General features: G+C 41.0%; 1 protein-coding gene across 5 annotated transcripts in view; it reads right to left on the bottom strand.

Moving 5' to 3' along the window:
• sev (receptor protein-tyrosine kinase sevenless) overlaps positions 1-23572 on the bottom strand; it is a 1896734-nt gene that overhangs the window by 1616031 nt on the left and 257131 nt on the right. For all 5 annotated transcript variants that reach the window (XM_089239534.1, XM_089239532.1, XM_089239533.1 and 2 more), the window contains one exon: positions 21372-21404. In XM_089239534.1, the coding sequence (XP_089095660.1) occupies positions 21372-21404 (33 nt within the window). The remainder of the gene's footprint in view (positions 1-21371; positions 21405-23572) is intronic.

Below are 23572 nucleotides of genomic sequence, written 5' to 3'. Positions count from 1 at the left end.
TCTCAGTTTTATGACAAAATTTCACATTTATGAGACGTTTGACTACGGGCACGATTAATCTCTATATATATAGCTTTCAATATTAAAATATTTCATTTATACGTAGCACAATTTCAATTATTTGACACATTTTCATTTTGATTTGAACTCCAAATCTTTGGCATTTAGACATTTCCAACTATCAAATCCAAGCAGTTTTTGCAGATTTGAATTGGTTTTGCATGCGTATTATCAACACTAAAAAGCATAAATTTTAGGTTGACAGATACAAAGAGACGCATTGAGCGGGTTACGGACATTTCAAAGTGAAGACTTACGTGTGAATTTATTGCACTTTTTTTTATAAATCAGCAGATGCAGTGAGTCTCTAATAAACGGATTTAAATCGCTTTAAATGTAGTCGTCGGCCTTTTTAGAATTTTTTTTTTAATGTCCACAACATTGTTCTTGCAGGATAGGAAAATTGCATTGAAATTATTTAGGATACTGCAGGCCAGTTGTAGGGCAGTTAAAAGGAAGCATTACAGTATCGATTGAAAAAACTTTAAAGGTGTGGTGTCAATCTTAGAGGAAGTCCCAATACGGGGCGGCTCGAGCTTACCGTGCCGCCCCTACTGGCGACCCTGCCAGGAGGATGATAGGGCTTCGGTGAAGGGCACCTGGAGATAAACCTGATTTTTTTTTCCAGAAGAAAGCCGCACATCATTGTTTATCGTGCAAAATGTGCGTGACCATACGTCCCGCTTTTGAAGTAGAAAATTTTTTTGTCTTTGGTTTTTGTTCTAGAATTATTTTACCATTCTTAATAAATGCCAGATAACTTAATCCTTGAAAGAGCACTCATTTTTGTGATCCATCATCACTTATCCTGTAAAGATGATATTTAACGGGGTAATTTTTATTAAGAAAATTTATTCAAAGGCGCTTCCGGTATTCCAGGGGCCGGAAAAGTGAAAAACCGAATTTTTCCTTTGTCTTCATTTGACTATTGTAGATCAAATTCTGAGTGAGGCTATGGGCCCCTAAGTTGGGATCTTTTGCAGACCTCCTCACGGCCCCTTCTATAGTTAATTTATAGCCTGAAAAAGTCAAAAAATTATGAGAATTATCCCGGGCTCTTGTGGGAGCCATAGGTGAGGGAACCAAAATGCACACATGGCCCTTGTAATAGAGTACAGGGGTGGCACTTGGCCATGCGACCCATTGCGGACACACGGGGCACCGCTTAAGAGGATGCTAAATCCGGGGTGAATGGGTAAAAAAAATTCCATTGGCCAAAAAAAACCGAACTGTCGGCTCTGGGGGGGGGGGAAGGTGCAGAATCCGAAATGAAGGGCCGAAAAAAATGTTTTGTTAGGAGTTGTTTGGATAAATTGTGAGGGAGGGGCATGACCTTCTAAGGGTAGGGCTGACAGGGCTACAGCTTGAGGCACGGGAATAAATCCTTATAACTTTTCTTTTTTCACTCTATAAATTAATTGTAGAAGGAGCCCCGTGGAAAACCACGAAAGATTCCCTGACGCAGGAGGTAGGGGCTATGAAGAGAGCAATAGGTAGGAGGCGCAAAAAATAAGTCCCACACGGGTACAGGTGTTGTCTCGAGCCGTCCAGATAGCTTACGTTCTTGTTTCCGGTATTACGATCAGAGGCCTTGTCTATTTTCTCAACGTTTCCGTTGTCGAGGTATAGTATGACTCAAAAGCGTGGTGTCGTGAATTTTTACTGTGTTAAATTTTGTCTTAAGTAAAGTCTAAGCTGCCTCCCCTTACAACCTGCCGCCCGGGCGCGCCGCACCCCTTGCACCCTCGCTTAAGACGCCCCTGTCCCAATACATTATCACAGCAATGTAGTTTTAAAAAATTTTAAATTTCGCGGGTATTTTTCCCCATGTATGATTTGATCTCTTGGAGTTCGAATTCGACTTTATTTCTTTTCAGCAGAGGCAATGGATTGGCACCCCCTTTAAAAATTCATAAAAAATACCCCAGAGCAATAATTCTCTATTCGATTTTTATAAATATATTCCCCATCAGACTACTCAGTGCCTGCTGAAGATAGCTTTGTGCTAAACTAAATGGCTATCCGTCTGTAATTGCATGAAAACGATGGGTTTTTTACAAGCTTTCATTTTCCACCCATCTACTTCTTGGATTACATTTACTACCAGCACTCCAAAGAATGTCAATGAATGGTCAACAAATCTTTGTTTTCTTTATGGCAGCCCTCTTTGAATGAAAAGTCTGAACACACACAATTTTGTCTTTACAGTTATTCCATTTTGCTTAAACCTCTTCTATAGTTTGTGTCAGGGTGTTACTGTCACCCCTAAGTCGTAAAACCACCGAGATTACATGAACCCCTTTTTTTATTTCCTTCCTCATGTTAATGTTACTTGAATAGGGGAAAAATTGCGAAAAAGATATTCTATGCATTTTGTTTGAAATTAAATTAACTAAACTAAATTAACTAAAAAGTTAGAGTGACTAAAAAAAGTTTAATGTCACAAATCTCTTCGTGGCCCCCGTATCAGTAGCCGTGGCTCCCCTTTTGCAAGATTTTCATTCATGGCCCCCCTGGAATATCCTAGGGCCCCCGGTTGAGAACCACTGGTCTAGACTATCTCCATACCAAAAGCGGGTTGCCAACCATTTACCAACCATCTTCATCAATTCCTCGCCAGGGCTTTTGTATAGGCTTGCTGACGAATCGAAATCGCCAATCACAGTCACCTCTACAACACGAAAGGACAGACACGTATGCCAGCGTGGCGAGATCGTCATCGCCAAGGTGTGTAAACGTAGAGCTCGGTTACGTACAAGCCGAGAGTACAGTCAAGATGTTACGCCGAAGAAAAGAGGTGCTCCTTGCGAGGCGTCCTAAAAAAAGTCGTGTAAACGCGTCACGTAACATAAAAAAAATAATAACAGTCGTCATCAAACCTTTCTGGTATGTTTAAAAATAAAAAATCAACCATCGGCATGATCCCAACGTAACTCACAAGGTGCATATTCAAGCAACAACTTTACAAAAAAAATGGGAACTTTGAAATGGACACCGGCAATAGCCTTTTCCATCACGATCGACGTACATCAGTGCTAGAAATCAAAGAACTTTCCCAAACGTGAGGACTATTCATCAGGATCACCTCCTCGCCAAGCAGCAGTGTCTAGCGACTTTCAGATAGTTGCAAAAAAAAATTGAGGTACCTCAAACTGCAATTCATTACTAGCAAATTCGCAGATGATGTGAAGCTAATGGGGGTAATCGGGAATGAAAGCGATAGGGAGTTGCTCCAGACCAACTTAAACAGGATTGCAGCATGGGCAAATGAATGGAGCATGACGTTTAGCGTAGATAAGTGCATGGTCACTCATTTTGGTTCGAACAACTCACGGTTCTCTTATGAGTTGAATGGTGTCACTATCCCGGATGCAACTAGAGTCACCGATTTGGGAATTCTCATTGACGAGCGAATTAAGTTTTCTGAACATTGTTCAGCGGTTGTCAAAAAAGCGAATAGAATGCTTGGTCTCATTTTCAAAAAGGTCTCTTCGCGTTCTCCTAAAGTCATTCTTCCGCTTTTTCGAGGCTTAGTTCGTCCTGGACTGGAGTATGCTGTAAGGTTTTGGAGACCATACCTACAGAGGGACATAGACTTGGTTGAAGGGGTGCAGAGAAGAGCTACGCGTGTCCTTATTGGCACACAGGGCTTGAGTTATGAAGAGAGACTTCATTTTTTGAATATGTTCACATTGGATGAACGCAGGTGTCGAGGAGATATGATCGAAGTGTTCAAAATTTTCAATGGGATAGATAGGATGACCATGAACTTTTAGTACACCGCCAATCGACTGCTTTTACAAGGGGACACCAGTATCGATTGGTAAGGGACAATGCGAGGTTATGGTGGCGCAGGGAATTTTTCTCTAATAGGGTTGTTAATAAATGGAATAAATAGCTTACCCCGGAGGTAGTAAATTGTAACACAATTGACACGTTTAAAAAGAAATACGATAAACATGTTGGGGTAAATCGAGAAGCTCTATCCATTCTTAGAATAAGACAACCATAATATTCTTTATGGGCATTGTATAATATTTTATCATGTGTATATATTGTTTATAATTTGTGTTAATTGCATTTTTAATTGGGTTGCTGCAGTTTTGAAATATATGACATCCATATTTTTATGGGCATCTTTTTATCAGCCACCTCGTTGGGCATTTTGTCTGTTGTGGCGTTGTATTTCTATTCCAAGCCGCTGTGGTGGTCGAGTGGTTATAGTGACGGACTCGCGATGCGAGGATCCGGGTTTGAACTCCACAGTGGTGGTCGGCTGAAGTTGGTGTTCTGTGGTTCCGATCTCCCCGTTCAAAAGTCTCGCCACAGAGAGCAACAGTCCTACAACGATAAATCATTCAATCATAACACTTCACTCATAGTTAGAAAAACTGGTGGCAGATGGCAGCACTACACATAACAAGCATTACAGAAAACAAAAAACTTCGTCAGGTTTCACTACACGTACACGCACATTCCCGCATGTACTGATTCGTTGGGGGTTCCGCGGAAGGGGTGGGTGGTGGTGGTGTGGTGTAGCAGTAGTAGGTGGGGCCTCCAAAAAAAATGGCTCGGGGATCCATGATGTTCTTCAGCCACCTCGTTGGGCAATTTGCCTGTTGTGGCATTGTATTTGTAAATTGTTTTTTTTTTTTTGCACATTTTTTCAAAAGTAATTTACACAGAGCCTAGTAAATAATAGTTTTAATAGCCATGATTTTTTAAAATATGAATTTTCACAAAATAAATTCCATCTTGAATGTCGGAATTTCATGCATTTATTTCATTTGTCATATGGATTTATTCTATGAGACTTTCGTCAGGATATTTGTTCTATGAGAATCTCCCATGCACATTGCTTAAATTAAATGTGATTTTCTAATTAATTTCACCGTAGTGATCTCTGGTCATTTCTTTGCATTTTTGCTCATTTTCTTTCATCATCTCTCCTCTTTCCCTTTTTTACAGCTTTCCTCATCAATTTAATTCTTCCATCATCTCAAAATAATTTTATTTTTCTTTCATAATATTAATTTTTTTTTATTCTTACATCACATATATGATGTATACAGCATAAATGATTACGAAATTATTTTTCTTATCTGTGCCTATTGTTCCGGATAATGTCTCACAAGTCCTTGAAATGATCAGAGGATGAAGCAATTTTTCAGGATGTCACAGATTTATTCGCCGAAAACAACTATTCATAATCTCGCACATTGAGAATAAAGTCTCAACACCAACTCTTTTCTTATCATCGCCTCACTATTTATGGGTACGATCGAATCTTCTAGAAAAACAAATATTCTAGAAAACTCCATTTTACAGTTTCCAAATTGGCGGCGCCACCGGACGGACAGAAAATTAATCTTCCAAAAATGTTTGACGTTGCACCTTCACATTTCTCTTTTCGCAACAGGACATTTTCCAAGTTTGAGGGGTTCTAAACAAAATACGAAAAGACATAATTTTCGTAACACTGCCCCCCCCCCTCTTTTGAAATGGTTCGTCCCGACAATCCAATCTCCATGTCGGTGAGTTGCATTTTGTCATTCACTGTGGTAAGGAGCCAGCCTGTTCAGGTGAACCACCTTGCACTTTGACGATGGAGTCTTTTGAATCCGAATTACCACATTGTTCAGTTTCTTCACGATACTGTAGGGCCCTTCCCATGATATTTGGAGTTTCGGGCAAAATCCTTTTCGGCGCTTCGAATTCCAGAGCCAGGTGTGGTCTTTTTCCTTGCAGTAGTGAGACGTGGCCTTCGCATCGTAGCGGTTCTTCATCTTTTCGGAGCAGATTTTGATCCTCTCTCTGGTGATTCGATGCACATCCTCCAGGCGCTCCTGGAGTCCCTCGACGGTGAAGAAGGAGCATCTGGCGGTCACCCAAACAGCAGGTCACTTGGCAGACGAAGGTATCGTTCCATGAGCATCTGCGCTGGTGAAAATCCGGTGCTCTCGTGGACGGCAGTTCGGTAGGCCAGTAGGAAAAGCGGTAACTTTGAGTCCCAATCTTGTTGGTTCTGTGACACGAAGAGCGAGAGGTGTATCATGATGGTTCAGTTCAATCTCTCAAACATCCCGTCAGATTCCGGATGAAGCGGAAAGACGTTCTCTGCGTCTTCTGTATTCCTAGAAGCTTACACATACCGCCGAAAACTGCTGAAGTGAAGTTACTTCCCTGGTCGGAATGAATTAGCATGGGGACTCCGAATCGATGCATTGAATTTGGCACTAAAACTAAAGTCCGCGTCACTGCTTCTTAATCAGGAACGGGATACGCTTCCGGCCACTTCGTAAAGTCCATCACTACAAGTATGTACAGGGTGATTATAAAAAAACTATCCCGACATATGGGCCCCTAACTATCATACCATTCACAGAAACTGAATGAAATTTTGGCATAAGGTATTTTGAGGTATGCGCTCAAGAATGATATGGAAAACAACAGTGTCACTCTAACAGTTACGGTTACAGTGAGAAAATTTCGAAAATATCAAATGGGAACACCAAGTTTTTTATATTGTAATGTGATCTCCATTGTGAAAAACCCTAAATAGCGTTCGAACGGCTACTGTAACATGAAAATCACCGGCGGTAGATAGGCTAAAAGTGAGGACAACCAAGAAGGACAGAGAAGCAGTATAAAATAAAGCATTTTATTGTGTTTCACAAATTTTCCACATGACCTTGTGGAGGACTAATCAGGCTGGGATCTCAGCCGAAGAAACGGTGTGACGAATGAAACGAACATTAATGCTCTGGTGCACGGCAAAGTCCTTTTTACTTTTTCCTTGCCTAGCTCCGGGGATTTTCGTGCTACAGGTGCCATTCCAATGCTATTTAGTGTTTTTCAGTATGGAGATCGCATTCCAATACAAAAAACTTGGTGTTGCCATTTGATATTTTCGAAATTTTCTCACTGTAACCGAAACTGTTAGAGTGACACTGTTGTTTTTCATATCATTCTTGAGCGCATACCTCAAAATACTTTATGCCAAAATTTCATTCAGTTTCTGTGAATGGTATGATAGTTAGGGGCCCATATGTCGGGATAGTTTTTTTATAATCACCCCGTACTTGTAGCCATCGTGATGTCCAGGTTGATTCTCTCGAACTGCGCACCAACGTTGTAGCTTTGAAGGCGGGCCCAGGAACGTTTCGGAGGACCTTTGCGAGCGGCGCAGGCGTCGCAACTCTTGCACCATTTTTTCACATCGGTCCTGGTCTTGTTTCAGTAATCGTTCACGGACCTTCTGGAGAGTCTTGGTTATGCCGAAATGTCCACTGGTCGGGCTTCCGTGCTTCCAAAACTTCTTTCACACGTCCCCTTGGTAGGATGAGTTGCCATCGGAACGTCCTTCCGTCCTCCGACTCTCATTTGCGATACAGCACGCAATCTCTCATCTCCAGGGAGTTTCATAGCGCCTAGTATCTTTTAGTCGTCGGACTGGAAGAGGCGACGTCTTACCAAGTTGGTTTACTCCCGGTGCATTCCTTCAAGTCCATTATTGGTATCGAATGCCACGACCTTCTAGTTGAGCCTTCCAGGTGTTCTCGCTGCTCCAACGATCGCCACTTGAAATATTATCTGTCTCATTGTATGGTTCACGGGCCCGTACTTTTCTTCAGGTTTGACGCAATGATAACAGTTATGTAGACACGGTCTTCTCGATAGAGCGTCGGCATTTCCGTGCGATGCCATGCACCCTTACGATGCTGGATCTCCATGTCGTATTCCTGCAGCCGTTATATCCCTCGAGCTACTTGATCTTCGTGGTTCTTGGCTTGGACAAACTGTTGCTGAAGTAGGAAATGACGTGTTCTTTGCCGTCCACTTATTGTGATAGAACAGCTCCGATCTGCCGCTGTGGTGGTCGAGTGGTTATAGTGCCGGACTCGCGATGCGAGGATCCGGGTTCGAACCCCACAGTGGTGGTCGGCTGAAGTTGGTTTTCTGTGGTTCCCAACTTCAAGGCGCAAATGCGAGCCGATCTCCCCGTTAAAAAGTCTCGCCACGGAGAGCAACAGTCCTACAACGGTAAATCTTTCAACCATAACACTTCACTCATAGTTAGTAAAACTGGGGGCAGATGACAGCACTACACATAACAAGCATTACACAGAAACAAACTTTACGTCAGGTTGCACTACACGTACACGCACATTCCCGCATGTACCGATTCGTTGGGGGGTTCCGCGCGGGGGGGGGGTGCATGTGTGGTGTAGCAGTAGTAGGTAGGGGCTCGGGGATCCATGATGTTCTTAAGTCAGCCACCTCGTTGGGCAATTTGCTTGTTGTGGCGTTGTATTTGTATTTGTATCTCATTGTTACTTGCGACCGTATCGAGGATGAATTCCTTCTCTGCTCGTGGAAACGCCAATATTGGAGCCGATGTTAGGGCTTGTTTTAGTGATGTAAAGGCCCTTTCGCACTCATCAGTCTACAAGACTTTTTGTTTGGCTTCAGTGAGTCAGTGGAGGGGTCTCGCCATCTTGGAGTAGCGTTGAACGAATTTCCGGTAATATGTGCAAAGTCCCAGAAAGCTCCGAAGCTTGTGCACGTTCTCTGGTCGCCACGTCCAGTCTTCCACGGCTTTGGTATTCTCGGGATCCGTCTTTATTCCCTCACGAGAGATGATGTGACCCAAGTAGGTAACTTCGTGTTGAAACAGACGGCACTTTGTCGAACCCAATTTCAAATTGGCATCTCTTAGCTTTTGAAGGACTTTGCTCAAATTCTCTAGATGTTCAGAGAATGTTCTTCCAACTATTATTATGTCGTTCAAGTACACGAGACACGATTCGTAAGATAGTTCATGTAAAACAGTCTCCATCAGCCGTTCGAAGATAGCCGGAACATTGCACAAGCCGAATGGCAAAACTCGAACTACCACAATCCTTGTCCGGTCACAAAGGCCGTCTTTCCTCGATCGTTCGGGTGTATTTTGATTTGCCAATATCCACTCTTCAGATCCAGGGTAGAAGACCATTGATGTCCGGAAAGCGTTTCAACAGTGTCGTCGATTCTTAGCTGCGGATAACAGTCTTTCTTGGTGACGTCGTTCAATCTCCTGTAGTCAACACAGAATCGGGTGGAACCGTACTTCTTTTTCACCAGCACGATTGGCAAAGCCCACGGACTCGTTGACGGATCGATAATGTTGTTGACTTGCATTTCCTCTATCAGTTGACTAAATTCTTCTTTCTTGGCAAATGGAAGTCTTCTAGGATGTTGATTAACTGGTGAATGGTCCCCGATGTCTATGTGATTTTGCGTTCAGCGGGTTTGACCAACATCATCTGATGACGTAGAGAAAACATCTCGGAATTTTTCGATTGTCGACTGGGCACATCTTCTCTGGCCAGGACCCAGCTGGGCGTCTCCTATCAGGCTTTCGAACAAACTTCGGGAATCCTCTGATTGATTTCCCGACGAATCACGAACCACACACGTGACGGAAACGCAAGTAGCACCCTTTCGAAACCTCCTTCGGCTTGTCGAGAATATTGACTAATCTCAGAGGGGTCGTCCCACCAGAGAGGCGGCAATCAACAGGCCGTTCTTGTTTTCGCTGGGAAAGTCCACCAGTCCGAGCCGAAAGTCCCTGGCTGCCCAACATGGATGAGGCTTTCCGTTCTTGTGGGAATCGTGAAGACTCGGGCAGCCAATATTTTTCGGGGAAGGATCCGTTGTCACATCTGAATAGCGTGACGTGCTCCTTTGGCGTATGCAGCTGGTGATTTTTCAAGTCCAGGGAGATCACGTATTTTCTGCCGAAGTCCAATTCGATGATGCATGGGTCCTGAATGTCGGCCACGAAGACGGTGTGACGATAGGGGACGCAGCGAATTTCACCGAGGCTTCCATCTTCCCATGAGCGGTGATCTTGTCCCCGGTAACGGTCTGTAGCGTCAGGGAAGGTGCCACGTACAGGAGTCGTTGTCGGAATTTTTGAGCCAAATCGGTCCAGACGATGCTCACATTGGCCTCGGTGTCGATGACCATCCGGCAAAGAAATCCGTCAATTTCACCTTCGACGTACATTCCACAGTCTCCGCCGCTCAGCTGCAAGATACGGTAGACACTTGATGAAAAATGGCAAGAGGGAGTGGATGCTGATGGGGTGTGTGTAAGCGCGCTCCGCTGTTTCACTGGAATTTTAAAGTTTTCGAGATCTGTCAACTCAAATAATCTTACTAAAAGTGAGGCGAATGCATAATGATTATTTCAGTGTATTATTTTTGTGATTCGGTCCATCGGTTGATGAGTTACGAGTCTTTTAAAGTTACGATGAAGAAATAAACAGTTTTTCTTCGTAATGGCGATCTCGTGGTCAACACAACTCTAACCCTGGAATATAGGAAAACTCATCAAAACCTAATGGATGACGGGGATACTAAGGAAGACTTCACTCCGACGTTGAAGATTACGATTGGTTCTTCCACAGACTCAGAGAATAATCACAGAATCATCACAGAATCAATCGGAGTATCAAGGAGGATACAAAAAATCTAGAATCTCTGAAAACACCAAATATACCATCCCAACGGGAAATAAAGATCTCTGATATTGTTTATAATGACACTACAATTAGAGAACTCAACTGCACAACTCCGAGAGAATCAACAATGATTCAAGACCTCATCAATCTAGATGATAGATGTCACTCTACCCCACAAGAGGACAATGGAAGCCGTGGAAAAAATGAAATAGCAGTCATTTTACAGGAACTAATTGATGGAGCCTCAGCACACAACGAACGAGAAAAAATTGGACAGGGGAATTCAACCATGGAGCCCATGGATATCTTTGCTAACATCCCCATCCAAGAATGTACAACGGACGATACTCAGCCGATTGACTCGATCAATTCACAAGTTTTCCCTTCCAAATTCTTCTCAGTGTCTCCTCTTTACAATTCAAAAGACGACGCGGACATGAATACTAATAATCATATGGAAAAGAACAGTGCTAACCAGGAGGAAGACTGAGAGACGGCAACAGAACAAATAGATAAATCATTCAAAGACTTTCTTTTACACAACAGTAAGATCCTTCAACAAGAGACCCAGGAGAAGAGTCTTAAATCAACCAAGAGCAATGGGAAGAAACAAAAACAGGAAAGACGGAGCAACGTTACCACACAAACCCTTGAGACGGAGGAACCACGAACCACCACGTCTAGGGATTCCACTGACACGAACCAGTTGGACGTACCTCCGCCTAAAACATTCATAAAAGGCGTATTCAACATCCAGGATATCTTCCGGGAGCTGACTCAAATCTTCAGACATTCCACTAGAGAAGGGAAAAATTTCAGGTTTGGGATCCCCACTCTTCAGAGAAAAAGAGCTGAAAAACTCTTGGAAATTATCAATATTTGGGCCATCGGAACGCACAATGAGGAAACAAAACATCAAGACCAAGCAACACAAACAACAGACGAGGTCCAAGAATATCCTAGAAATTTTCAACTGAACGATCAACAAGATGCAACATTTATAGTACAGACCCAGGATAAACAACTCGTAGACAAAGTACAAAATTCAGCAATACATCCTAATTCTGCACAAGACGAAATCCTGGGAAATTCCCAACTGAATGTCCAACAAGATACAACATATACTGTACAGACTCAGTGCAGACAATCTGTGTATATAGTGCAGATCTCAATAATACCTCCTAACTCTGAGCAGAACGAAATCAACCGACTTGCTATCTCTTCACAATCTCTTCCCCAAAGAGATGGAAAGAAAAGGGAGAAAACAAAAACCTTTGAATCCCTACCACAAAAAGATATTGGGAGAGCAAAGAGAGATAACGTGCACTCACGAGAGGCCACTCAACATTTAGACAAAGGGACACATAAGGATGGATCAAAACCAATATTGACCTCTATTCAGAAGAAAATGTTTGAATTGGCCAAATACAACCCATCGAACACAACCAACATAGTTCACAATGACAATGAACTGCAGGAACAGGAAGATGAAGCCATCTTCAACAAAACATGGAAAACATGGACAGTGGCTGCTTCAAAATTCAAAAAGAAAAAGACAAGACAACAATTTCGCCAAATCATCAGGAAACCGATACCTCGAAATTACTGGTATCAACAACAAGATGGACGTTCTACGGAAGTCAATCACAACCTCCAAAACATCCGCACAAGAACGACCCAAAATAAATTTTCCAATTCTGGTCCCTTTGGCAAATCAAGAACACCATTTGTTGGCAATAACACTGTTAAATATCAGCCTAGTCGAACTGCGGGTGCTTCAAGGAGAAGTATGGATCAGAGATCCCTTTCATCTTATAGAAAGAACGTCCCAAACGATCTCTGGTTACAAACTCTCTTTACTCAACCAGAATACAACCTCAACAGGAAAATCAAAGAAGATTTAATGGAACAGCTGTGGTATTCATTTTTGGATGACAAAGTCATCAACGTTAAAATCCATGAGAATGGAATTTCCATCCTATGCCAAACGAAAGCTGCACTCCAGGCCATCCAAGAAGAAGTGGCCAATAACTTCAAGTTAAAGTTCAACTTATATACCCTTAACAAAGACTTTAACTAATTACCCCGTTTCATCTAAAATTCAAAATTCAAGTTTTCTTACGTCTGGTCAACATGCTAAAGATTCTACAATTTAACGCTAACAAATGTAAGAACGCTATGGCACTCATTCCTCTCAAAGCTACAAAGAACTCATGGGACGTTCTGCTTCTTCAGGAACCACTTGTTAAAAATGGTAAATTGCGTGAAATTCCATCATACTGGCAAAAATGGGTTTCGAACAATGAGAAGGCAGCAATAGTTTTCACAAACAAGAACATAATTGGAGCTACATTCACAGTTTTGGATAACTGTGGCCACCAAAATCAATACTCTCAAAGGAGAAGTCATCTTGGTCTCTGCTTATTCATCCCCAGCTCAAAAATTAGAACACACCATTCAGGAACTTAATTACATCTGCGGAATTGCCAAAGAATCTCCGATTTCGATTTCGGCAGATCTAAACGCTCATCATCAGAGCTGGGGTTACAGTGATAATAATTCTAGAGGCTGGACAATGCTCGACTTCTCACGAGCAAATCACCTGATAATACATAATAACAAATCGATAACATATGAACATTGTGGAGCTACGGGAGCCCCAGATGTCACTATGTCCAACTGTGTTCCCCCTCTGGATAACATCTCGTGGAGGGTGTTACAACATGATGTAGCCCATAGCCCCCATTTCTACATCGAAATAACCCTCCAGGAACCCCCTACACCCTGTTTCTCCAATAAATTCTCAAATTCACAACGTCGCATTCTAAAGTTCCTTGGTGCTATGGAAAATGATGTCCATATCAACATGCAGGATATCCAGGCCGCTTCGAATGTTGATCAGCATGATCAGGCGACAGACAAGTTATTTGAAACAATTTAACATCATGGTAATAAATACCTTCTTATCTCCCGCCCGAGAAAAATATTCTATGACAACTGGTGGTGCAAAGAATTGGAGGTTGCAAGAAGGAAAGCAAGAGCAAGCAAGAGAAAATTCCTGAAGGCAAACGACAATAACAGAGAAACCCTTCGGATCATATTCTACAGGAATAGAGCCCTGTACTCGAAACTCATCCGTAAAACAAAAAAAGAGTCTTGGAAAGAATTCTGTACATTAGCTACAGACCCATATGGACGATTCTACAAGGCCACAGTTAAGCAAGCTTCATCTTCCTCGCCGCAAATTTTTGTACAAACGAACCAAGATGAAAATCTACAAATCCGGGAACAGGCAAGAAAGCAACTGCAACTTTTCTTCCCAGAGGAACAGAACCTGCCAAACAATACTTTTAATATCTCTAATCCTCATTCAAGACGAATTTCCATCCCCAGCTTGGATGACAAAAAGATTACTTTTTCAGAAATTTGGCGAATAGCATCCTTTCTGAATAAAAAGAAAGCACCAGGATTAGATGCAATAAATAATATCCTCATGCTGGCCCTACTAAAACGTTTTCCGGATTTATTCACAAGGCTCTTCAATAAATGTCTTTACTTTTCATTTTTTCCTCGTCACTTCAAAATAAGTAATGTTCTGTTCTTCCTTAAGAAATATAAAGACCTTTCATTTCCCAACTCGTACCGACCTATTCATCTTCTTTCTACATTTGGCAAACTTCTCGAAAAATTGATCTGCCAAAGTATCACCTTTTTTCTGGACCGATCAAATGTCATGACCCACATCAATATGGCTTCCGCCACGGAAAGTCAACGGAACAAGCTTTAATGGCAATCAAGAGTGAGATTCAACGACAAAGAGAGAAAAAACACGACGTGGTCATCATCACACTCGACATACAGGGAGCCTTTGATCATATTAATCATAACATCATCAACAATAAATTACATGCTCTTCCAATCCCATCAAATCTAGCAGAAATGATGATCAACATCCTTCAAGACAGAGTGGTACAGATGAATACGCCGGAAGGACCTGTGCAACATAGAATGACGAGGGGGTGCCCTCAGGGTTCCTGCTCAAGACTTCTATTGTGGAACCTCTTCCTCAATGATCTCCTGCAAGTACAATGGCCAAATAACGTTCGGGTCCAGGCCTATGCCGATGACATTACGGTTTTTTTTTTTTTTATAAAGCCGAGCACAACTCAGGTCTATCGCCATGGGCAATTTACTACCTAGTGAGTTGTGCCGGAAGTGTAAGTATGTGTACCTAACAGTCAGAGCGTGTATCTAGTGTTGTGTATGATTTTTTTTTTTTTAGTGCTGCCATCTATATCTCAGAAGTGAAGTGAGTGAAGTGTAATGACTGAATATCTGTACAGTTTGTAGGACTGTTGCTCTCTGTGGCGAGACTTTTTAACGGGGAGATCGACTCGCATTTGCGCCTTGAAGTTGGGAACCACAGAAAACCAACTTCAGTCGACCACCACTGTGGTGACGGTGGGGCTCGAACCCGGGTCCCCGCGATGCGAGTCCGTCATTGTGACCACTCGACCACCACAGCGGCGACATTACGGTTATGGTTTCTGGCCCAGCGGTAGAGAGAACAGGAAAACAAGCAACAACAGTTCATAACGAGATCAGTAAATGGTTGGAACATCATGGCCTTCAATTATCAGCGGAAAAAACCAATTTCCTCTGGATATCCGCGAAAAGACCTCCTTCGATCAAAATTAGTGAACATTTCATCAAGAAAAAAAGCCAAGTCAAGATACTTGGGGTCATCTTTGATGAACGCTTGAGCTGGCAAAACCACATCGCGGAAATCTCCAACAAAATCAACATTCTCCTTCCAAAACTCTGGTGTTCTACAGAGAAAAAGTGGGGAATTAATGCATCCATGAGACGCACTCTCTCTCTACCTCACAGTAGCACAGAGAATAATCGTATACGGAGCCGTGGTTTGGGGAAATCACCTCACAGAGGCGCAAGGACGTAAACTGGACTCAATTCAAAGGGGTTGTCTTCTATACATCTTAAAGGCATATTCAACTTCACCAACTAACGCTCTGCAGACTATCGCAGGCCTCCCTCCTCTCAGATTTTTCGTTGAATACGAAGCAAAGAAGGGTCTTCTTCTTAGAAATGGGAAAAACATCCTTCTCTCTGTTGACAATAGCCTAGGGCATCTGCAATTCCAGAAAAAATTAACCGGCTGGACACAACACCCTGCTGTAAGTCCAGCAGACCACCAAATAACTACATCAACATCGGACATCGAGACATATGGGGACACCAACGAACTGCTAGCTTTCACAGATGGCTCTAAGTCAGAACATAATGTGGCAGCAGCATTTCTTATCTGCAGAAATGAAGTAATAATTTGCCAGTGGTCATGCAAACTCAATGAACATAATTCAGTATTTCAATCAGAACTCTTTGCCATTCATATGGCATGTAAGAAAGCGACAGAACTAAGGGAAAAAACAATGATATTCACCGACTCCTTCTCCTCTCTACATGCAATTAAAAACCCTCTCTCGGGACACTTGTTGGCAAGACAGATTAGATCAGAGCTTTGTAAAAACCCAATGCTCAGGCTAGCATGGGTTAAAGCCCATGCGGGCGTTGTGGGTAATGAACAAGCTGACGCATTAGCTAAAGCTGCAACAACGAGAGAATCATCAGACTTTTCCCTCTTCCTACCAAGATCCTGGGCTAATAAAATTCTGCTGGAAGAGATGCACACTAGATGGCAACATAGATGGACAAATGAAAGAAAAGCAGGTAGAAAAATCTTCGCCCTCTTACCTACGGTCAAAAGTAAGATGAGGAGATGGACCAGAGAGATGATCCTTTTCTTTTCAGAACAAGGTCCATTTCCAACATACTTAGCAAGATTCCACCGGCGGACTGACAGGTGCAAGTGCGGAGGAGAGGGCACAGCCTTTCACTACGCTACAGTCTGTCCACTTACAGCAAACTTCCATGTATCAGACCCATCTAGTGATATGCAGACTTGGAAAAATAATACGTACAAAAATCCAAACACACACAACAAGATTAAGAGACTTATTAACTATATAGAAGAACATGAGGATGAACTGATTTTCCCAAGACCCGTGGTACAACAGACAGAAGGTGGAGCTGACTATTTATCAGATTCTTTTTCAGACTCTGATTTCGAGCCATAAAACCACAAAAGCCATTCATAACTGGACTAAACCCATACAAACGAACAATGAAGTCCTGGCGTTTCCATGCTTGTTTTATAATATATATATTTTTTTTAACTGGACAGTGAAGTTTCTTCAGAATTTCCATTGCCAAACCCTATATAAGCGTGTGTGTGTGTTTTTGTCATATTTTTTTCTTATTTATCCTTTTTTTTTCTTTTTTTTGTATTCAAAAAGTTAAATATGTCTATTCATTTTTTTTTCACATTTTTTCTTTTCAATTTTCTATTTTGTACAAATATAAGTTATATCATGACATGTATCGTATAACATTCAGTGACCAACTTTCTTCAGAATTCCCGTTGCCGAATCAAATTTACCATTCTAATTGGGACTTTGATGTTTGAGGAGAAAGAATATTCTCAAAACAACTGAACATGAACAATATTCTACAATTGCTTTTGTACCATTCACCCTCCCGTAACTGTGATGTTTGCCATTGATTGCCCTGCGTGGTAACTCAATGTCAATCTTCCACTTGTAACTCCGGTCTTATTTCCATATACTGTGTTTTGTTGCGTATGTATATATATATATGTGTGTGTGTATGTATATGCGCATAAAATGATCTCTTTCCAGAATGATAGACACCGGCGGCCGGAGGGACTGGGACAGGGGACTTGATCCCCGTACCCATCAACCGATGGGTAGTAAGGGACAAGGTGCGGTGATGGGAATGGATGGACGTGTGTCGCAGGATGAGGACAGCCACATGGTTCTGTCTTGTTGGTTCAATGGACTGGAGAGAGTGCTCTATCGCTGTCTTGTATTGATCTCAATCCTCCTAACTCTGAGCAGAACGAAATCAACCGACTTGCTATCTCTTCACAATCTCTTCCCCAAAGAGATGGAAAGAAAAGGGAGAAAACAAAAACCTTTGAATCCCTACCACAAAAAGATATTGGGAGAGCAAAGAGAGATAACGTGCACTCACGAGAGGCCACTCAACATTTAGACAAAGGGACACATAAGGATGGATCAAAACCAATATTGACCTCTATTCAGAAGAAAATGTTTGAATTGGCCAAATACAACCCATCGAACACAACCAACATAGTTCACAATGACAATGAACTGCAGGAACAGGAAGATGAAGCCATCTTCAACAAAACGGCGGGGTGCTCTGGGGGTTGGACCCTGCGGCTCTTGCATCGAAATGCCTGCTGGGCGTGGATACCGGGAGTGTTTTTCCAGCATGGCCCAGCCGCAAGGTTATATCCTGCTTATATCCCGCAAGGGACAGAGCAGGGGCCATGTTTGGTTTGGGGTAGACACTTGATGGGGCAGCTGCTCCTTGCAGCGACCTCTGCCCGCGAGATGGCCGCTGTTCAGTTTAACGGCTCGGAGCTATGGAAGGTGTCCTCTCTCTTGGGAACTGTCAAGGGGCAGGATCTTCGCAGGTGACCCACCTCATTGCACCTCCAAAACACAAGGGCCTGTCTTTCCCATTTCCTTGGTCGTTTTTGGCACTTTTGAGGAGTTCTTTTAATTCTCTAATGAATCCCGACGTAACGTCCTCCGCCACATCACCAATGTCGCTCTCTCCTTGAAGCTTGATGGGCGGCTTCGAACTTCATAGCGTAGACCAGAGCACTCTTCACGTCCTTGTATTCTCCCAGACACAACGCCTGCTGAATTGACGGAGTCAACGAAGCTCTGCAGGTTCAGTCCCCATCCCTGAAGTCCGGGGGGGGGGGGCAATCGGGATACGTCAACTGCGAGAGCCTCTCAATGTCCATGGCCAGCTCTTGCAATGTTTCGCCAGCTTTCTGCTGCTTGGTCCTCAGCTGCTGCCGGTGGAAATCCTTGAGGTAATTTTCACCGAACCTCAGCTCAATTGATGAGCTGAGGGCTGATCAAGCATCAGAGCTGCATTGCTGGATCGATCTTAAGCGGCGAGGGTCTGTAAAACCTCGGCGGATTCACCTCGGAGTGCGGCCGGTAGATGGAAGGCCTTGTTGAGCATAGTCCCATCCGGTTGACGTCAGCTATGGCTGGCAAGAGAAGTTGGGCATCCGCAAGACGTTGGCTCTTGGATTTTCTTCTTGAGCTTAAGTATCCTTTTTGAGAGCTTATCGTCGACAGCATTCACCTATTCAGTAATGACATTCATTTCTTGAGAGAGTTCTTTTCCTTCACTCCAGCTATGACGATGTCTCCCCTCACAGTGGCCACAGTCTCTTTGACTTCAGCGATGGAGGAGTTGATCATCATCTGTCCCATCACAGACATCAGTTGGTTCAGCTGTTCTCGCATCTCGTCTCTATTTCCATCCCCTAGTTTTCTTCATCCCAGTCCTTAAAATACTCCTCTCCTGACGCCAAATTGTTCCTGATAATGTCTCAAGTCCTTGAAATGATCAGAGGATGAAGCAATTCAGTACGTCACAGATTTATTCAACGAAAACAGTTATTTACAATTATTCACAATCTAGCATTAAGGATAAAGTTTCAACACTCTTTCATTGTAATCGCCTCACTATTTATAGGCACGGTCGAATCCCCGAGAAAAACGAATAGTCTAAAAAAATCCGTTTTACAGTTTCCAAGTTGGCGGCGCCACCGGATGGACAGAAAATTAATCTTCGTGATGTTTGACGTTGCACCTTCACCTTTCTCTTTGCCAAGTTTGAGGGGTTTTTAACAAATTACGAAAAGACCTAATTTTCGTAACACTATATTTCATGCTGTGTCACTTAACTGTAGAAGGCTCATGATTTACATAGTTACCATATGAAAGTACTTTATACATATGCGACACAGTACAGTAAAAACAAATTTAAATAAATATGTAAATACGCACTCGTGTATATTTATTTCTTTATAAATTAAATGTTCACTCCTAATGAATTCTTGCTAAAACTCTGTTAAAACTGATACCACAATAATACAGGAAGAATAAAAATACAAACTACACAGGTAATAACAATAAAAACAAATGAAAATTGTACAGTCAGATTTCAAGGTGGGGAGGAGCGGGCTTTTGAAAGAAAATCGAACTAGAATAATCTCTTTTCCCTTGATATGATCAGTAATCTTCGACTATTGGTGAATTTCCGCTAGGGAGGGAAAAAATGTGTTTCATATTCAAAGAAAGAGAAAATAAAGAAACATGATACCACACACAGGTTAACTTTGAAACAAAAACCGGTATATAATTTCTATGGTGTAGCCCTGTGTAGGCCTATTTTTTATTTATTCATCAAAGTTACTGACTTATTTTTATTATTCAAAAATATTAATAATTATTTTTTTTAATTTACTCGTTTTTTATTATTTTCCTCGAGCGACCGCGGAGCCCCTGGGAGTTCAGACGGAGTTCTTAGGGTTCCGCGGAGCACCGGTTGAGAACCGCTGCCTTGGACTCATCATAGGTATTCTCCGATAAAAAAAAGGAAAAATAAATCTTGATGGTTTGCATTCATTTTGGCATGATTTTAGGTCTGCAACGCAGCAGTTAATGAGCCGTCAAATGAGTAGTGGTTTAGTGATAATTTGGTGAGTATATTATGCCCAAGGAAAGAGTGGTGTAGGTTTTCTGCCACCATTTTATAATGGCGCATCAAAAAATCAATTTTTTTAGCCTATCGAAAACTTTGGCTTTCACTGGATTTCTTACTGAAAACGGCATGCAAAAATCCCACCTTAATTAAACCTTATGTTTAAACCGGCTTATGTTAAAAAATAAAATGTAAACAAGGGTTATTGTGCGTTTTTTATGTTCTTTGCGATTTCTGAAAATCACAATTTTCAACCACGTGCGCATGGTAACTCAAAAAATAATAAACCGATTTAAAAAAAATTGGCACTTTTATTTGCATTGATATAAAGATAAAATGAACTAAAAGATTTCATATCCATACATAAATATTTGATTTAAACAAATCATTTTTTCTGAATTTTGTAAAATTTAAATGAAATTTTATATAAGAAAGAGTCAATGAAATTTCAACCTTTTAGTTCATTTTATGAAAAAGGGACTGTTTTCTTCATTTTAATTCCAATTTTGTGTGGTTATAGTGATATGTCATTTTATCATGCGCGCAAGTTATTTTTAATGAATTTTTTTGAAAAATTAAAGGAATTAAGAGATTAAGTATTAAAAAGCTATGTAAAATTTTATACTGGCATAAGACAGCATATTTAATCGAAAATATGTGAAAAACGTTTCTAATAAATCAGTGGTTATAAATAGTATTTTTAATAATATTTCAACTAGAGCTTCAGTTTCCCCCTTATTAAAGGGTATGAGCATGGCCCCCACATTGGGGGGGGGGGCTGACAGGGCTGTAACCCTGGGGCCCGGGACGGTTATTCTTTTTGCTTTTTCACGCTATAAATTAACTACAGAAAGGGCCCGTTAAAAGTCTGACCGAGGGGCCGAAAAAGATCAAAGCCTAGGGGCCCCGCTACAGGATGTGGGGGCCATGGGTATGAGACCCCTTAAACAAAAGTGACAAGAAAGGTAGTCGGATACCTTCAATATCTTATATTTATCTCTCCTACTGAGCATTAAAATGAATAAAATCAAATTAGTATCGTACATGTGAAGTCAATACCACATAAGGATGTCGTAATGCGTGTTTTGCATTCAAACAAATCACTCACCGAAATTTTGTTCTCCTGTAATTTTCTTTCTGCCTAAAATCAGACGAAAAAAATATAATAGTTATTAATTAATAATAATAATTTCGTGAACAATAGCGGCTCATTTTTCAAAAACTAAAAACTACATTTACGCCTGTAATATTAAAAATACTGTACATTGGTAATGGCAATAAGAAACGGGTTTCTAAAAATCATTCTAAAATTCATTATTAAGGAAGTTCTGGAAATTTTAGTTTGAAAGATTTCTTTGAAAAACAAATTATTTATAGCTATTTTTTTTAATTGTTGAAAATTAATTTTTCCCTTTAATTTTTGTCAAGCACTAAAATTGAATCAGTTGTTTGGAAAAGGGCATCAGTCACATTTTTTCGAAAATGAGTTATGAGTGTTCTTACGTTCTGTAGGCACACCGTTCTGTTTGGTAACCTTTTGTATGAAAACAGTACCAATCAAATGTTTAGCATGGTTCTAGTAGGCAACTGAATTTATTGTTTGTATTGAAAGGGGCATCAGTCCTGAACTCATGCCTTTTTCAAAACATCTGCGCTAGCATTACTACGTGGTCATTCAGTGAAATACCGGCAATCCCAGAATTCCATTGTGATTCAAGTGTTGTTTTGTTGACACAGATTGTTCTGTGTTCTTTCACTTTAGTGTTGCAGATGTAAGAGCGAAGGCTCTAGAATTAAATCTATTCTAGAAGAAATTTGTGAAAAAATTAATGAACATATTGAATCTTTTCCTGTGAAGCAAGCTCACTCTGCAAATGGGAATATTAAATACCTAAATATTTCTTATTCTGTCAAAAATACCAAGATCTTAGTTATTGATTTTATCTCAAGTATTTTACTGGAAATTTGTCAATGCGTTTGGCCGACCTCAAAAATATGTGTGTGTTATATATGAGGAACTGGGCAAAAAGCTAAGTAGCAATTTTTTCAATGAAAATGCAAAACGCGTGGCTGCTGTGGAGTTGTTACTGTATAAACGCAAAGCGAAAAACATTTACAACAAAATGAAAGAAGTTAGCGAGATGTGCAAAACACAAGACGATGTTGCCTGTATTTACTTCGACTACATGCAAAACATCCCTTTATCACATGTACCTTTACAGGAAGTTTTTATATAAGACAACAGTAGTTGTATAATTTCTACCTTCGCGACACGAAAACTGAAACATCAGCGTATCACCCATTTGCATCATTCGCAAAAAGTGGAAAATTGTCTCATATCACCGAAATCTTTTTATTGTATAAAGTTAGAAATATTTCAAAATGAGAAAAAGAGAAAAACAAAATGGCGTACACAAAGAATTTATAATTTTACTTAGATCAATGAAGATATACATTGAAAATAATATGAAAAATTAAATTTAATAGTTTTATACAGTATGATAGTGCTCTAGTGTTTTGTTCTTATGGATAAAAAACTATCACGCATATCTGCGCTTTTGTGATAATGACGAGGAAATGTCCGCGCTTATATACGCTTATGATGCAAATGGGTTAACGAGAAATGCAAAGCCTCTGTTCCCATCAAAGATACCTCTTTAAAATGTATCTTTAACCCCTGGATCTTTCGTGATATTATTCATTTAAAAAGAAAAATTCGCTGAAATGTCGCCAAACTTAAATTCAATAACTCCTTTTCTCTCAGAAATAAGATCTCAGCCTCCACACATGACAAAACACATTTCCTAACTAACTCTTTACCCCAATACCTTAAAACTAACCCCTCAAAATTTTGGAATTTTCATCGTCCTGAGTCAGCTGGCCCATCTTCCCTTAAAATTGATAACATCGACCATACTTCTCACCTTGATATCGCCACAGAATTTAATCGGGCTTTTTCGTCAGATTTTTACTTTGACCCCACTCCCTTTCAGTACTCCTTTTCCGATTCATTATTCAACACTAGTCCTGTCTTCTTCTCTAAAGCAGGCCTTCTGAGCCTTTTAAAAAAACTGAAACCCCAGTCTACTGGACCCGATGGGATCCCAAATGATATTCTGAAATTTTGCGCTGATGAAATTTCTAATTATCTTTTAATTATCTTCAACATCTCATTAAAGTCATCAATCTTGCCTTCTGACTGGAAAATTAATAAGATTATCCCAATTCATATATATATATATATATATATATATATAAATCACACACACAGGTTCTCTTTCAAATCCCTTTAATTTCAGACCCGTTGCT

This window comes from Pholcus phalangioides, unplaced genomic scaffold (genome assembly GCF_987345545.1).
Source record: "Pholcus phalangioides strain wild (caught in Gottingen) unplaced genomic scaffold, Ppha-v1.0 ptg000011l_1, whole genome shotgun sequence".
NCBI classification, from domain to species: domain Eukaryota; kingdom Metazoa; phylum Arthropoda; class Arachnida; order Araneae; family Pholcidae; genus Pholcus; species Pholcus phalangioides.
The sequence above is the reverse complement of the archived record's forward strand: the minus strand, read 5'-3'. Positions and strand labels throughout refer to the sequence as shown.